The sequence below is a fragment of the Gopherus flavomarginatus genome, chromosome 1 (genome assembly GCF_025201925.1).
Source record: "Gopherus flavomarginatus isolate rGopFla2 chromosome 1, rGopFla2.mat.asm, whole genome shotgun sequence".
Taxonomy (NCBI): Eukaryota; Metazoa; Chordata; order Testudines; family Testudinidae; genus Gopherus; species Gopherus flavomarginatus.
The window spans coordinates 118,436,918-118,451,327 of record NC_066617.1 but is presented as its reverse complement, the minus strand read 5'-3'; the positions used below and the strand labels follow the sequence as shown (position 1 = coordinate 118,451,327).

The following is a 14,410-nucleotide window of genomic DNA, read 5'->3' as shown; positions in this document are numbered from 1 at the left end:
TGTACGGTGTCAGGCCCCCGCCTACAGCTTTTGGGAACATTCTCCTTTTGCTAGCATATGAAGAGCCTGAACAAGCTCTTCAAGGGCTGGGGATAATGGCCAAAATGAGCATTGAACAGTTATTAAGAAGCTGATAGAAAACCCACTGAAGTCAAAGGGAATGTTTCTGTTGACTTCAGTGGGCTTTGGATCAGGGCCTAAGGAAGCTGTTATTCCCATAATAGGAACAAGGTAAAGTTGCTTTGGGATCAGCTGGGTTCTTGTTATGTAGGAATTACCCTGGCTTTATCCTCAGATCTTCCATGTGAGGTAGGCAGTTTTAACAGAACCAAGTGGTTCCATATGATGGGTAAGGTTTATGGAAGGAGTGCTTGGGTAATAACAACAACAACAATTTTGTAATTTTATTGCAGCTTTCTCCCTAGGCTCTCAAAGTACCTTGCAAGCATTCCTTAAGGAAAAACACCTCTGTGAAGTAGATATATATTACCCCATTTTACAGAAGAGGTAACTGAATCACAGGGCAGTGTAAAGACTCTCCTGAACTAACACTGTGAGAGCCCAAGAGTTTCATGACTCCCAGTTCCTTATCTTAACCACTGGACTACACTCTTGTCTTTCATTTGCTATCTCCGATATCTCCTGCTCCAGGTCATTACCGACAGACAGCTTGACTCAATTCATATTGAGCCTTGCTAGTATGAGCCACTTCCTGAACGAGTCTGGAAAACAATTCTGAGGCTTCAAGAAGACTGTTGTTCAGGGGAGCACAAAAAATAAATAAAAACGTGTACAGACAAGCCAACACAACTCATCTAGTACCTCCCCTCCCCCTCCCGTCCTCCCAACAGACCAGTGGATTATCTCAGTCAAGAATGGCTCACTCACTGGATCCCAAAGGAGATGAGAGACACGCTGACCACCAGCAAGTCTAGGATGTTGAAGTAGTTCCTGCAGAAGGAGCCCTTGTGGAGGAAAGCTCCATATGCAGTCATCTGCGGGGAGGCACATGGAGACACAAACAAACTTTGGCATTAGCAGCTACCCGGGGATCATCTCTCAGACCAAGTCCAATTTGTTATGCTCAAGGTGTATATATTAAGAAAGGGCAATATTTTTAATGCAGCAGTCATTTTACCTTAAAACCCCAGTGGACAGGATGGGTCCCAGTGGAAAGAAAATGAAGTGGGAGACAGGGTAAAATAACTATCAGGAGAATATATGAGAAAAAGTTTCAAGCCAGTGTCCAGCCCATCTGGGGAGGGGGTGCTCATTTGGGGCCAACAGTAATTCTTCCTTGGAATTAGAGCATTCAGGGAACATAAAGTTCACTCAGAAATAGCAAAGCAACACAGTGAATATTTGGAAAACCAACTCTTTGCAACCAAATGCCTTCCCCATTATCTTTAATGGCAAGGCACTTATGACTAAGATGCCTGCATTTTATAAAGGTTTCCAGTACTAGGCTGAATAAAAACATTACATAAAAAGGGACTGTTTCTTGGGATATTTTCCTGGGCAATACCATCTGGAGTGGACAGCTGAGACCTCCTCCCTCTGAGTGAGAACAACAACTGAATCACTTGGGGATTTTATGATTTAGGCCAGGGCTGAAATGATAGGCAGAATTCCCTTTTGATTTGGTTCATTCTCTAGATTCAGAAACTCAATACTGTGTCCTCTCTACTTGCTTTCCCTCAAGTTCAGCCCCAGTTTGGTTCCCGTAATTTTGTTCAAGAAATGAAGCATGTATATTTCCCCTCCTTTCCCACAAATCCTAAGGAAAGATTCCATGGGACAATGTGACTAAAGCTTCTGTACTAGGAAGAACAGTCAGCAGGAGCACCTTCCACTCTTGGAACATTAAAATTCCACTTCCTATATGAGGGATTCCCTGCCCCAGAAGGTATATTCTATTGAATAACAACAAGATTCTGTGAAATAAGATGTTCCCTTTCTGTGGGGCAGGTGGAATTTTCCATCTTTGGAACTATATTTATTGAGTGTAAATACAGATGAGTCTGAACAAAACTCCAGGCCTAAAAACCTCTGAATTTTGGGAGGTCCAGAAGTTTTTAGACCTGGAGTTTAGGTTCAGACCTCTCTTTTTACATTGTCAATAAATACAGTTCTGGAGCCTTAGAATTCCCTCTGTCCCACAGAAAGAGAGCATCTTTTTGAGAAAGTTCAGACCCTGATTTGAAGTTTATGATCAAGATCCATCTCAAAACACAACTAGATGAGACTAGCATTGTGGCTTCTAAAAATGATTAGCTTTAATCAGGCTGCTCAAAGCAGGAGAAGAAAGGCTAAGTCCAGCTGGATTGTGAAAGATACACAACCTTATATGGGTCCTCTGGTTCCCGCTATTAGTCCAGATAGTGTACTTCCTGGCAGTTTCCAGCCCTGGCTACCCATGGCAATTCCAGTCAAAGGAGCGCTGAAGACAGCATGATATAGTGCATGACTTTATTCACCAAACATCCACGACATTAGGAACTGCCTACCAATCAATCAGTCAGACAAAACTCAGAAGGGAAGGAAGTATAAACTCTGGCCTCAATTTAGAATTTATACTTATGGACACATTTGACTGGGGAAAGGGAGGGTTCTTGCCATGACAAAGGTGGTAAAGGTGCCCTTTACTGCTTGTGTTTTGTATGGCAATCTTGAAAGAAAGAAGACACCATTGAAATCAGGATGGGAAGCTCTGCTGGGTTTCAGTACTGTAGGAACAGTGGTTCTTTACTGCCTTTGGAAGATTTCCCTATATTCAGGGAAGATACTTAAAGGGTGTATAATCCAGTGTCTGCTTTCCATGTGTGGCACTGACCAAAGCAACTGTAATACCATTTTAAATTATTTAAAGAATTATAGTCTATGCTTATACAGCACTTTATATGTTCAAAACATTGTGCAGACATTAATTAATTAACAGTCATCACAACACAGTGAGCTAGGGAAGTGTTATCCGCCCCAAATTACAAATTCTCCACTGTCTTGAGATTTGTACAGTCATTTGTGCTTGTCCAGTCAAGGCAACTCTTTACACCTACTTGGTACTCATGTAAAAGAGTGCACAAGATGCAAGACAGTGGAGAAACAGGCCCTGAGAGATTAAGTGACTTGTCTTGAGGTCAAGCTACAGGACACTAGCAGGGCCAGGAGTAGAACTCAGGATTTCCTAACTCCTAACCCTGTGCTCAGTCCCTGCTCTTTTATCAGTTACACCTGGAAATAGCCCAGGGTTGAAATCCTGGTTCCACTGAATTTAACAAGAGATTTGTCATTGACTTCAATGGGACCAGGACTGAATCCCAGATACAGTTACTACAAGGTTCACTCCTCCAGGGGAAAGCAGACCACTCTGCTAGTGGATTTGTTAGATAAAAGATTGAGACCTGATCCCACTCACACTGAAGTCAATGAGAGCTTTGCCATTCATGTCAGTGGGAGCAGGACTGGGTCATTAGCGGTATACTACCATAAATTCAAATGGTTTGAAGGTGCCCTTGTACAGAGAGCTAAAGGCTGTATTAAACTTATATTTAATGTTGCTGCTGAGCTGCTTTCCTTTTTAACGTGATTTTTCTTTTGTTTTTTTTTGGGTGTTAGATTTAATGGGCACATACAGTGTACGCAGCAGCACAACAGAAAGTGTGAGCTTCTCTGGACAGCACTGTGGTTTTGGTGCTTTGAAGCCAAACAGACAAGCCCAGTTCCTAACATTCAGGGAGCATCCTGTCCTTCCAGTGTTCATTTGGATATTATATTAGCTGTCTGAATTATGAGATCTCAGCAGCTCCAAGGAGAATGCTGCCATCCACCAGCACTTAAAACCAGTTCACTGGGTAAAAAGCAAACTGCCAACTGAACCCTGCATCTAGAGAGCCAGGAGATTGCCTGATTACTGTTATTTAAAATATTAGTTTTTGGGAAAATGAGAGTTAAGGCAGGGGCAACAGATTTTTATTTTCTTCATTGCCAAACTATTCTCCTGTTCCATTTCCTTGTGGCTAGGGTGTTCCCCTGAAAATCAGAAGGGGGTATTTAGTAGGGTCACTAGATGTCCCGATTTTATAGGGACAGTCCCAATTTTTTGGGTCTTTTTCTTATATAGGCTCCTATTACCCCCTCACCTCCGTCCCAATTTTTCACATTTGCTATCTGGTCACCCTAGTATTTAGCCAGGCAGTTTCACTCTCTGGATCAGAGATTTTCAGCCACCAGTACCCATCCCAGTTATGGGCCTTCATTCTTTAGTGACTGGTATTCTGAGCTCCTCCTCCAGACCTTAACAATGAGCTTCTGTGCTGGGCCCCTATGGAATTCTGCTATTTGTCTCCCATTGAGCCACAGGGGACTTCTGGCCACTCCAAACTGCAATCTCATGACAGTGTAGAACTCACAGCTTCACTTTGCGTTTTGATACACCAAACTGTGTGAGGAGGGAAGGGCACCGGTTCACACTGTGCCGTTCTGCAGTGTGAGTTCCACATGTGAGAGGCCAGCATGCTCATGGTTCTTAGTATGGTACACATGTACTGTCGTCCTGAAATGACTGGCAACTGTTGGGGTACATTTCTGGCCTGTTTGCCCTTTTCTTGTCCTTGTCTAATATTTCTTGAAAGAATCATTCCTTCATATTGACTCCCCAATGCAGCATCATGCTGACACTGGCCCTAAATAATAAATGTCATTTGAATATCAAAATTGGACAAAAGATCTGTTTAGAAGCTTAGACAACTACCAATAAGCTAAAAAAACAAAAGAAAATCCTGTCTGTGGAGATAACAATGGGATTTAAAGTGATACAAAGACAGAGAGAGAGCGAGAGTTAGAGAGAGAGAGAAAGAAAGAGAGAGAAGTGTATTGCTCAGATTGGTTACCTTAAGAATAATTTCTAATGTAAAGATACTAGTGAAGACATAGTCTGCATTGCCTAGGATCTGAAAAATAAGCACAATCGGGTTAGTGGTACTGAGCGTGACCCAATACAAACAGGCGTGTGTGTTAGCAACAGATAGTGGCAGAGAACTAGTAGGCTTATAAGTGACAGATAATAATGGTAGAGGAGATGGGGACTTTACCTTTAGAGCAATTTCAATGGTGAAAATGACAGTAAAAACTATATCAAAATAAAAGAGAATCTGTAAAACAAAAGGGAATAGGGGTGGAGGGGTAGATCAGTGAGTGATCACTGGAATGAGAAATCACCATTCAAAATCAAAATGCACAAGTCTTTTAATAGGAGTGCAGGAAGGAATAGATGGGAAATGGTTTGGTAAGAACATCCTGTTGAATACAATGAAGTTCTTGGTACAGGATACAGGCAGCATATTAATGAAATCTTTGCTGTGAGTTACAATCCCATGTGGCTTCGGAGGCAAAATAATATTTTTTAAATTTAATTAAATTTTATGAAGAATTCAAGGGTTTCCCAAAGACATTTCCAAATGGAGAATACAAGGATATCTGGTCTCTCAGTGGAAAACATGTGATTTCTTTTTATTAACTTCCATTTAAGTTTTTCCATGTCCTTTACGGTGGAGGGAAAAAAGGCTCCACATTGCTGTTCAGGGGCAGCTATTGCTCTTTTTTTCCTCTATGCTGACTTGTCATGAATTGGAGGAATAACAAACATATACACTTGCAAATTAAACATAATCATAGCTTTTTGTCCCGAGGTGTAAAGTGACATCCAAAGCAGACAACACCTTACTATGGATCAACCTCGGTCCCATTAAAGCTATAGGAGTTTCGCCATTGATTTCAATGGGACCAGAATTTGACCCTATATATTTGAGATGAAGGAGAATATCCATGTCACAGTCAAATCTCCTGGAGTCCCCCAAACTGTCTTGCTAGTTTGATTAAGCTTTACATTTAATAGTCTGCCACGGGAAGTGGTAGAAACCTCATCACTTGGCAAATGTAAAGCTGGACAAAGAAATAGTAAACATAATCTTTCAGTGGCAAGGAGATGGACTGCATCACATAGTAGATCCTTCCTGTCTCTAGATTTTATAGTCAAATCCAGACATGATGTAAATGGCAGCAGAATTTATGCTGACTGGCTAGATTCCAGTTTACTATTGTACCATGTAAATATAGAGTAACTATTACATCCAGTGGACTTACCCTGGATTACACAATGTAAATGAGACCAGAGTCCAGCCCATTTGTCAAACTGGGGCAAGTTACACAACCTAGCAATTTACACTCAGAATGTAACGATCCACTATGAGTCACTGCTAAATTTGAACTGGAGACTTCCACGGAAGTCAGGCTGGGTTTGCCCATGTGTGTCTTGGTAACTTGAAAATGAAAAGGGCCATTTCAAGGATGCTCGGGCCCCAAATACAACCTCCATTCATTTTGGCATATTATAACTGGAAATGTCCTCCTTATTCCAGTCTGCTGGGGTTTTGACAGTTGATTTTTATATCAGTAGAATCATTTTATAATCAATGGGCCAGATTCACTGGTATCCTCTGGCTGCTTTGCATCACTCCGGCGATACAAAGCGGATATAAAATTGATTAAACTGGTTAATTAAGCTGGAGTTGCAGATATTTTGCCTCACCAGAGCCGTACAAGACAGCTGGAGCGCACTGGTGAATCTGGCCCCAAAGCAGCATCTAGAAGAGGTTTCACATATAAACAAAGTTGTGCCTGATGGAAGTGACTGCAGGTCACCTCTGTATGCAGCTTTATTTACTGGCAGATCTTATACCAGCTGGTGTGTTTATTATTATTTAAAGGTATTTTATCCAGGGACAAATTAAAGTCAAAACAATCCTGTTCGGCTGGAACGACTTCTCACTTCAAGTATATAGTTATCTAGGCCTTGAAGGCACAGGCTGGTTGGTGTGGAGATGCAGCTCTTAGAATCATGGGCCTGAATGCACAAAGGGAGTTAGGCATTGTGACACTCAGCGTCATAATGCTTAACTTTTAGGCAAAATCACTGCGATTCATGAAGCCTGAGTTAGGAACTAAGCTCCTAAAATGAATAGGGAGAAGTTGGCACCTTTACCTGTGATTCAGAAAAGCCAGTATGCTAGGCAGGCCTAAGATAGCCAATGAGAGATGCTGATGACAGAGGCGTGTCCATCCCTGTCTCAGAGATAGGCCTGGTCTACACTACGCGTTTATACTGATTTTAGCAGCGTTAAACCGATTTAATGCTGCACCCATCCACACGAGGCCCTTTATATCGATATAAAGGGCTCTTTAAACTGGTTTCTGTACTCCTCCCCGACGAGAGGAGTAGCGCTGAAATCGGTATTACCATATCGGATTAGGGTTAGCGTGGCTGCAAATCGACGGTATTGGCCTCCGGGCGGTATCCCATAGTGCACCACTGTGACCGCTCTGGAAAGCAATCTGAACTCGGATGCACTGGCCAGGTAGACAGGAAAAGCCCCGCGAACTTTTGAATTGCATTTCCTGTTTGCCTAGCGTGGAGCTCTGATCAGCACGGGTGGCCATGCAGTCCCAAATCCAAAATGAGCTCCAGCATGGACTGTGCGGGAGATACTGGATCTGATCGCTGTATGGGGAGACAAATCTGTTCTATCAGAGCTCCGTTACAGAAGACGAAATGCCAAAGCATTTGAAAAAAATCTCCAGGCTATGATAGAGTCCACAGCACAGTGCTGTGACACAAGCGTAATGGAAAACCAAAGAATTAAATGGACGTTCATGGAGGAAGGGAGGGGGGACTGAGGACTACAACTATCCCACAGTCCCCGCAGTCTCCAAAAAGCATTTGCATTCTTGGCTGAGCTCCCAATGCCTGTAGGGTCAAACACATTGTCCGGGGTGGTTCAGGGTATATCTCGTCAATTTACTCCCCCTCCCCCCCATGAAAGAAAAGGGAAAAAATTGTTTCTTGACTTTTTTCAATGTCACTGTATGTCTACTGCATGCTGCTGGTAGACGTGGTGCTGTGGCACTGAACAGCATCCTCTCCCCTCCCTTCCCTGGTGGCAGACGGTACAGTGCAGTAGGACTGGTAGCCATCCTTGTCATCATCCCATGAGTGCTCCTGGCTGGCCTCAGGTGAGGTCGGCCGGGGGTGCCTGGGTAAAAATAGGAATGACTCTCGGTTATTCCCGGCAGATGGTACAGAACGGCTGGTAACCGTCCTCATCATAGTAACTGGGGGCTGAGCTCCATCAGCGCCCCCTTTCACGTCTAAAGAAAAGATTCTGTACTGCCTGGACTATCATAGCAGCGGGATGCTGGGCTCCTCTCCCCCCCACCGTTTAATGTCCTGCCTGGACTATCATAGCAGCTGGAGGCAGCCTCCCCCTCATTTTATCTCACTAAAAAGTCAGTGTTTCTTATTCCTGCATTCTTTATTACTTCATCACACAAATGGGGAGACCCTGCAATGGTAGCCCAGAAGGTTTTGGGGAGGAGGGAAGCAACGGGTGGGGTTGTTGCAGGGGCACCCCCTAGAATGGCATGCAGCTCATCATTTCTGTGGGATCTGACAAGGAGCGGCTGTGCTCTCTGGTTCTCTGGTACACTTGCCCCATATTCTAGGCAGGACTGACTATTTTTAGATACAACATAAAGGAGGGAATGACCCAGGGAGTCATTCCCATTTTTGTCTTTAACCTCCGGCCGACCTCAGCGAAGGTCAGCCAGGAGCACCCATGACAGCAGCAGACGGTACAGAACGACTGATAACCGTCATCTCATCACCAATTTACAATGGCACAGCAGACAGTACAGAATGACTGGTAACCATCTCTGCTACCTTGCAAAGGCAAATGAATGCTGCTGTGTAGCACTGCTGTACCGCCTCTGTCAGCGGCATCCAGTACACATACGGTGACAGTGACAAAAGGCAAAACAGGCTCCATGGTTGCAATGCTATGGCGTCTGCCAGGGCAATCCAGGGAAAAAGGGCGCGAAATGATTGTCTGTCGTTGCTTTCACGGGGGAAGGAATGAGTGATGACATTTACCCAGAATCACCCGTGACACTGTTTTTGCACCATCATGCATTGTGATCTCAACCCAGAATTCCAATAGGTGGGGGAGACTGCGGGAACTATGGGATAGCTATAGGATAACTACCCACAGTGCAACGCTCCAGAAATCGACGCTAGCCTCGGTAGGTGGACGCACACCGCCAAATTATTGTGCTTAGTGTGGCCGCGTGCACTCAACTTTATACAATCTGTTTTACAAAACCGGTTTATGTAAAATCGGAATAATCCTGTAGTGTAGACATACCCAAAGTCACATAAGTCCCAGTTGCAGGGAAGCATCTATCGCTGTTAGTGATTCTCAGCTGTGAATCCTGTCTTGGCATTAGGTGCCTATGCTCTTTTACCAAGAAGCTGAGGGTGTGTGGGGAGGTGGGGTGGGGAAGGAGCTCTCTCATAATTATTTGGCACACTTGGTATGTGGGAGACTCCCGGTTCAAGTTCCCCTTCTGCCTGAGGGGGAAAAGGGATCTTAACAGGGATCTCCTTCTCTTAGGTGAGTGCTCTAACTATTGGGCTCTGGGATATTCTGATGTGGGGCTTCTTAGTCTCTCCTGTTGAACTGTTTTGTGGATTGAGGGAACAAGCCCTTGAGAACACAGGGAGAACACAGACACTGCTCCCCTAGGATGGCAAGTATGGTCCATTCCATCGGCCAGTGCAGAGACAGGGCCTCCCCACTCTCCTTAGCCCTGCAGAGTCCTGGTGCACAGGATAGGGCATGGACCAGACTCGGCATGGACCACTGTTGTCCCTGTGTGGATGCAGAAAGGGAGTTAGGCTGCTTGTAATTGTACCCTGTGCAGGGCAGGGTACAATCTTACTGTCATACTGTAAAGGCAGGTCACTTTTGCAACCCTAACATCTTGCCAGTGTCCCCTTACATGGTGCATTTTAAACACTTGTACCTGCAAAAATTAAGCAGAGATTTTCATATAACATTACTGGGTTCAAATATGCAAGACAAGATTTTGCCCCAAACCTCCAGCTCTTCATCCAGTAGTAACTGTTGGATCCCCTTTAGCTACAGCTTTCTACTAGAGCTTTTGTGGAAATACTGCCCCAGGTATGTCAGTTGCAGAGCCGACATGCATTTAGGCCTCCATAGTAAGTACATTCAGCAATGCACCAGTGGGTAATCAATCACACAGGTCAGATTATATTGTTCAGTGCTCTTCTTAAAGGTGAAATGCAAAACTATGATAAAAGCTGAGATAAACCCAGGAACATGTACTATGCCTTAACTGATCAGACTTTGAGTTGTGCGTGTGTGTTTTTGAGGGACAGTTGAACATTCAGTATTAAATTAAGCTTTAACAAGCTTTACAAAACATTTAGCTACTGTCAAAGTCTTCCAAGCTCTTTCAGAACTAGACTAGAAAGGCTCCAAAAAGTTATCTCACACACAACTGCTGACTTTTCTGGCTTCTGTGCCAACCCAGAATAACCGAGGCCAAATTCTGCCCTGGCTTGCCTTCTCTGCAAGCCCATTGGTTTCCCTTGGCCTACTCAAGCCAGCCCCAGAAGTCTTCAATACAGCCCTCTCTGCACTGCCATTAGTTTATTCTTGCATGGGCTCATGATCTGATTGAATCACACTCTTAACATGTTGTGAGGGAAGGAGGAAGGATGGGAGGCATACTTGGTTCCTAAAAGAGTAGTGTTTGACAGGGTCCTCAGCTGCCAGGGAGATGCTGCTGAGCAAGATGAAAAAGAGGATCAGGTTGGTGAAAATGTTATCATTAACGATTCGATGGCAGTGGAGACGAAACCTGCAAGAGAGAGGAAAGACACAATCTTATCCATCAGAACCAGCTGCAGAGAGAGCTAAGGGGTGGGACTCCTCCACTTTTGCTGCTGAGTCTGTACCTGTAAGAATGTTTTGCATAAGTCCCTCTGACCCAGGAGTGGGGGAAAAAGCTAGGCCAGGCAGTTGTACCTGATCCTGCAAAGTGCTGAGTGTCCTCAGCTCCCACTGAGCCACACAGGGAGATGCTTAACATCTTGCAGGACTAGGCCCTTGGTGCTTCAATCAAGGAAAGAGAGGATGGCAGCCATTCTGTTTACATATGTTTGGGTCCCTATTCAGATTTAGTTGTGTTCTAAAATAAATGACCTCCTGTTTGTTCATCCTGAAATTACACCACTTGCCTCAATTAAAGGGAACTAAATGAGATAGAAACCCAATTAAGAGGAAACTTCAGAGGTTCTTTTAGCTTCTTTTCCATACATGTTTTTCATTTACCATGGAACCCGAAATGGAACTGGAATTTCTCTGGAGAGGTGCTAGAAGAGCTCCACTCACTACCCTTGCCTCAGACAATAACAGGAAATCAGCTGCAAGTTGGGGCTTCTAGGGGCATAATATCATGTCAGGCAGTGTCTCTTTGCTGAAGATCAGCCTAATACAAAGCAATTCTTACCCTTAGCAGCAACGTAGCAGGCAAGAAATAAAACAGACTCCAGTCAAATGGAAAAGTGCCCTTCCCCAGTTTACTATGCACCTCCATAGCTCCCTCCACCCAAAGATCTCAGAGCACTTTACAAAGAATGAGGACTAAAGCATCATTATCTTTTTTCGGTCCCTTTTTGGTTTATAACACCCCCAACCCCTATTAGATCAACTTTCCAGATAGGTGCAGTGGTTACATTGCTTGCCCAAGAAATCGCAGTGAGTCAGCGGCAGAGCTACAATTAGAATCCAAGAGTCCTGACTGCCGTTACCCCACTGCCTGCTATATACACTCGCACACCCTTTATGACAGCCTCATGTTGGAACTGCGCTCCTATACAATGACCCCATGGAAGTTCTGGGAGGCCTTGTGCATCAGGCAAGCATGCTTTCTGATACGTCCTTGGAAGGGCACAGCACGCATTCCCTTCTGTGACAAGCATAGTCTCCCATTCCCTTTGGAGAAGCTAGTGCCACCAATGGCACTAGCCTCACCTGGTACTATACTCAGGAGAGCACAAAGACCCCTGCACTGGGGCACAAGAGAGATGAGGTTCCTTGTGCCCATTCCCCTTTGCACACCAGTGCAGGGCTTGGCACAATCATGCCACATGTCTTAAGTTATGTGTGTCTGACATAATTAAGCACCCTCACCCAAAGAAAGCACCACATGTACTCCTAGTGCCAGATGGACCTGGCTTTTGCACTTATGTTATTTGTGCATCAATATGGTACATCAGGAAACCTATCTGTTAATTAGACTCCAACGTCCTAGCACTGTCCCAGGGTGCGAGGAGGAGATTTTTTAATATAAATGGAAGAATATAGATGGATGAAATTACTGACATTTCCAACTAAAAGGGAACAGGGCAGAGAAGAAAGGCCTTGAGGGAACTGTTAATGATACAAGTAGCTTTTCCTCACTAATTCACCAACTCAACCCAGCGGGCCAAATCTTACTGTTACTGAAATCAATGAGAGTTTTGTCATTGATTTCAATGGGAGCAGGTCCCTAATGACTGGCAATCATTGGCATTTGATGGCTTTACAGCGATCTCTATAAAATAGGTTTGTGGTCTCAGGAGGCCATCAGATCATCAACATATTCTACACATGACTGGCCACCCAGCAGCCTCCAATGGTAATGCCCTTCAGTGGCTGTTGATCACAAATGATCTGAACTCGTGATGAACAGATGAAAGGCTGTAGATGCCATAACAATTCCTCAACTTCTCCAGACCCCCTATTTTATGTATTTTATTTCTAGTGCCCAGGTTTCTTTTCAGCTTTGATGGAGGTCACCCCAGAGCCCCTGTGCTGGTCGGACTGGTACTGATCTCCTGAGGGCTAGAATGTGGCTCAGAGCACCACAGCCCTATGTAGGGGGCAGTGAGTACCCACACCTCCCCAGGATGGACATCAGAGAGATTGTGCTGGTGCTGAATGCTGCCCCCAGCAGGTCAGCCCTGCTCTGTGGAGCCATGAGCTCCCCTCTTCCATCCACTTTTCAGCATCCTGTTTCCTGGGGGGCAGGAAGTGGGCTGAACTGAGACTGACCCAGCTGGAGAGCCAGGGTCAGAGGACTAAACAACAGATGAAGAGTCTCCAGGGGGCGCTGCTCCATCTCAGAGCAGGAACCTTCACATGTAAGCTGGCCAAGTAGGATACTGAGATAGCCTCTGTTGGTCAGACTGAGGACTGAGCCTGTGGAGGGCTGCAGAGATATGACCAGCTGAGGGTACCGTGATGGGCCCTCTTGGACTGTAAAAGGACTGAGCTGGGAAGAGCTGCAGTACATTACTGAGTGCTTTGAGATAGGCCTGGTTGGCCAGTATACCCCGAAATGGGGTTTGTTTTGTTTAGTTTCACACAGGCCTGTGTGTGACTCAGCCAGAGGGCTGAATCACGGAAGACCCACCTGATGAGCACAGTAGCTGACAGGGGGCACTGTGAGTGGAGGAAATTGAGAAAAACTGCAGGCATGCACACACTCAACCGGGGGGGGAGGTCTTGTAAGAGTAGGGTGGCACCCCTTTATACAAAGTATTCATGATCTGCCTCTCCTACAAACTTTCTAGGTGCCCTGAACTCCCCTTAGGCAGCAATACTGGTATAGAGCTCCCTAGAGCAGAGCTTTCCATGTGGGATTCCAAGCAGGGGGTTCTTCAGGACTGACTGAAGCCAGGAAGCTCTGCACAGCATGTTCCTGGGGGTCCAGTACAAACAGGAGACCTGATCTGCCTTTCATGGTTGGAACACTGGAGCACAGCAACTTCTCAAGTACCTGTTGGTAGGGCTGAAGATGAAAAAAGCACTGGCATCCGGCATGGGCACAGCCTTCTCTTTGAGGTGCAGTTCAGACATTGGGCGTGGTCGAGGGCCGACAGGCATTTCAGGCTCCTCCTCCTCTTCCTCTCCTGTAAGGAACAGTTGGGTTTTTTAATGCTATGGGGTATCAGTAACTGGTGCACTTGAGCGCAGAGCACTTTATGTACCCAGAAGTTTCAGTTACTTCTCTGGGTTGAACTACAGGTAGAAACTTCTCCTCTTGCATTATATGAGCCCTGCACAGAACCAACACCTTGCCTGAGGTTGTGTCAAGATGAGTGAGTGTGCCACTGAGAAAACACTAGGGATGGGCGCTTTGTTGAATACCAGTCAGAAGTTCTCGGAATTGTCATTTTTTAGAATTCAGGAGAGAGAAGAATTGAAAGGCTGGAGACAAAGGTAAAACTCTTGAACCAAGTTCCTAAGAAGCAGAACTGCAGGCACTGCAGAGATCAGTGACTAACCCACAAGGAAGAAATGCAGAGATGGGGCCTTTGGGCCTTATGGAGAAGGTTTGAAAGAGAACTTTTACCCTTTGAGGATTTCAAGCCCCTGCGTAAGTCACATGTTGCTTTGTGCATGGTGCAATAGCATTTCCCTTCATTTAGTTAGTAAGATAGGTA

The 14,410-nt window shown here is 45.0% G+C and overlaps 1 protein-coding gene across 13 annotated transcripts in view; it reads right to left on the bottom strand.

Moving 5' to 3' along the window:
- Positions 1-14,410, bottom strand: part of CACNA1C (calcium voltage-gated channel subunit alpha1 C) — an 882,295-nt gene that overhangs the window by 239,803 nt on the left and 628,082 nt on the right. For 12 of the 13 annotated variants that reach the window (XR_007768991.1, XM_050920762.1, XM_050920792.1 and 9 more), the window contains 4 exons: positions 13,744-13,876; positions 10,650-10,779; positions 4,890-4,949; positions 889-995 (listed from right to left, as the gene is read on the bottom strand). Coding sequence is in view for 12 of the 13 variants with exons in the window: in XM_050920762.1 (XP_050776719.1) it covers positions 889-995; positions 4,890-4,949; positions 10,650-10,779; positions 13,744-13,876 (430 nt within the window). In the remaining variant the exon portion in view is untranslated. Of the gene's footprint in view, positions 1-888; positions 996-4,889; positions 4,950-5,090; positions 5,151-10,649; positions 10,780-13,743; positions 13,877-14,410 lie in introns of all 13 variants that reach the window. The other variant, XM_050920782.1, reaches the window with a different exon arrangement.